Source organism: Brassica oleracea, chromosome C2 (assembly GCF_000695525.1).
Source record: "Brassica oleracea var. oleracea cultivar TO1000 chromosome C2, BOL, whole genome shotgun sequence".
Taxonomy (NCBI): domain Eukaryota; kingdom Viridiplantae; phylum Streptophyta; class Magnoliopsida; order Brassicales; family Brassicaceae; genus Brassica; species Brassica oleracea.
Window position 1 is genome coordinate 7510208 of NC_027749.1, and position 1317 is coordinate 7511524.

At 48.7% G+C, this 1317-nt stretch overlaps 1 protein-coding gene across 1 annotated transcript in view; it reads right to left on the minus strand.

Moving 5' to 3' along the window:
- The window catches only part of LOC106323330, a 2080-nt gene extending 1191 nt beyond the window's left edge, over window positions 1-889 (minus strand). The window contains exon 1 of the mRNA XM_013761472.1: window positions 56-889. Coding sequence (XP_013616926.1) covers window positions 56-889 — 834 coding nt within the window. The remainder of the gene's footprint in view (window positions 1-55) is intronic.
- Between the last annotated feature and the right edge of the window lie 428 nt (window positions 890-1317).

A 1317-nucleotide genomic window follows, 5' to 3' on the forward strand; every position in this document is an offset into this window, starting at 1 on the left:
GATTCCCCGCTGCGTGACTATGTATCCAAGGAACTCGCCTGAGGAAACCCCGAACGTGCACTTTGCTGGGTTCAGTTTCATGCCGTATTTGTTGAGTTTCGAAGCAATCTTGCAAGTGACAAAGGTGATCAGCGGCGTGTAGCGACTTGACAAGCATATCATCGATGTATACTTCCATGGTGATGCCCAGCTTGTCTGCGAACATTTTGTTCACAAGCCGTTGATAGGTTGCTCCTGCGTTCTTCAAACCGAACGGCATAACCTTATAGCAGTAGGTTCCTCTATCCGTGATAAATGCCGTTTTTTCGCGATCGTCGGGGTGCATCATGATTTGGTTGTACCCAGAGAAAGCGTCCATGAATGTGAGCATCTCGTTTCCAGCCGTGGACTCGACTAAACGGTCGATGTTGGGAAGAGGATAGCTGTCCTTTGGGCAGGCTTTATTTAAGTCTGTGAAGTCGATGCAGACGGGCCACTTCCCGTTCTTCTTTTTGACGACTACTGGATTTGTTAACCACTCAGGGTAGCGCACCTCAGCAATTGAGCCAGCGCCGAGCAACCGGTCGACCTCTTCGTTTACAGCCTTTGACCTATCGGGACCGAGCTTGCGTCTCTTCTGTTTGATAGGCTTGACTGTCAGATCGACGTTTAGTTCGTGAGTTGTTATGGCCGGATCAATTCCTTTCATGTCTGACATGGACCACGCGAATGAGGACACATTCGCCTTGAGAAAGTTGAGAACTGGCCGCTGCATGTCTTCAGACAGATACACACCAATCCTTGCGGTCCGGCTTGGATCGGTATCGTCAATAGGTAACTCGAGAACTTCGTCTTCCTGGGAGCAGGCTTTATAGGTTGGAGGCTTGTGTGGTTTTTCTTGTGAGCCCATCTTTGTGAAGCTCGTTTCTGCTTTCAGATTGTCCAAGCCCACTCCTTCAGCTACTGTTTCAGATCTAGTCTATTTGTTCTTTCACTCGGGAAAAACGAACTACGAATGGCTTGATCCTCAACCGAGGTACATAGGCAGCCTTAACCGGTCCAGCTGTAACAAAACCAAAGTCAAAATCTTGTTCTTTGTTTCGACTCCGATCGAGTAAATACCGATTGTCGAACCCAACTGCTCTCGTACCTCCAGCAGGAGGTACGCGGACACTCACGTTCCATCTCCTAGCTATGTCCTGATCAGACACTTAGCCTAAGGACCCAATGGTCGCAGGTCACCTATGCCCAAAGAGCATTCACCGACCAAACGGAGTGAATCTTTAACCTTTTCTCGACTAAAGGCGTAACGGATTAGCTACCCATTTACTCGATAGT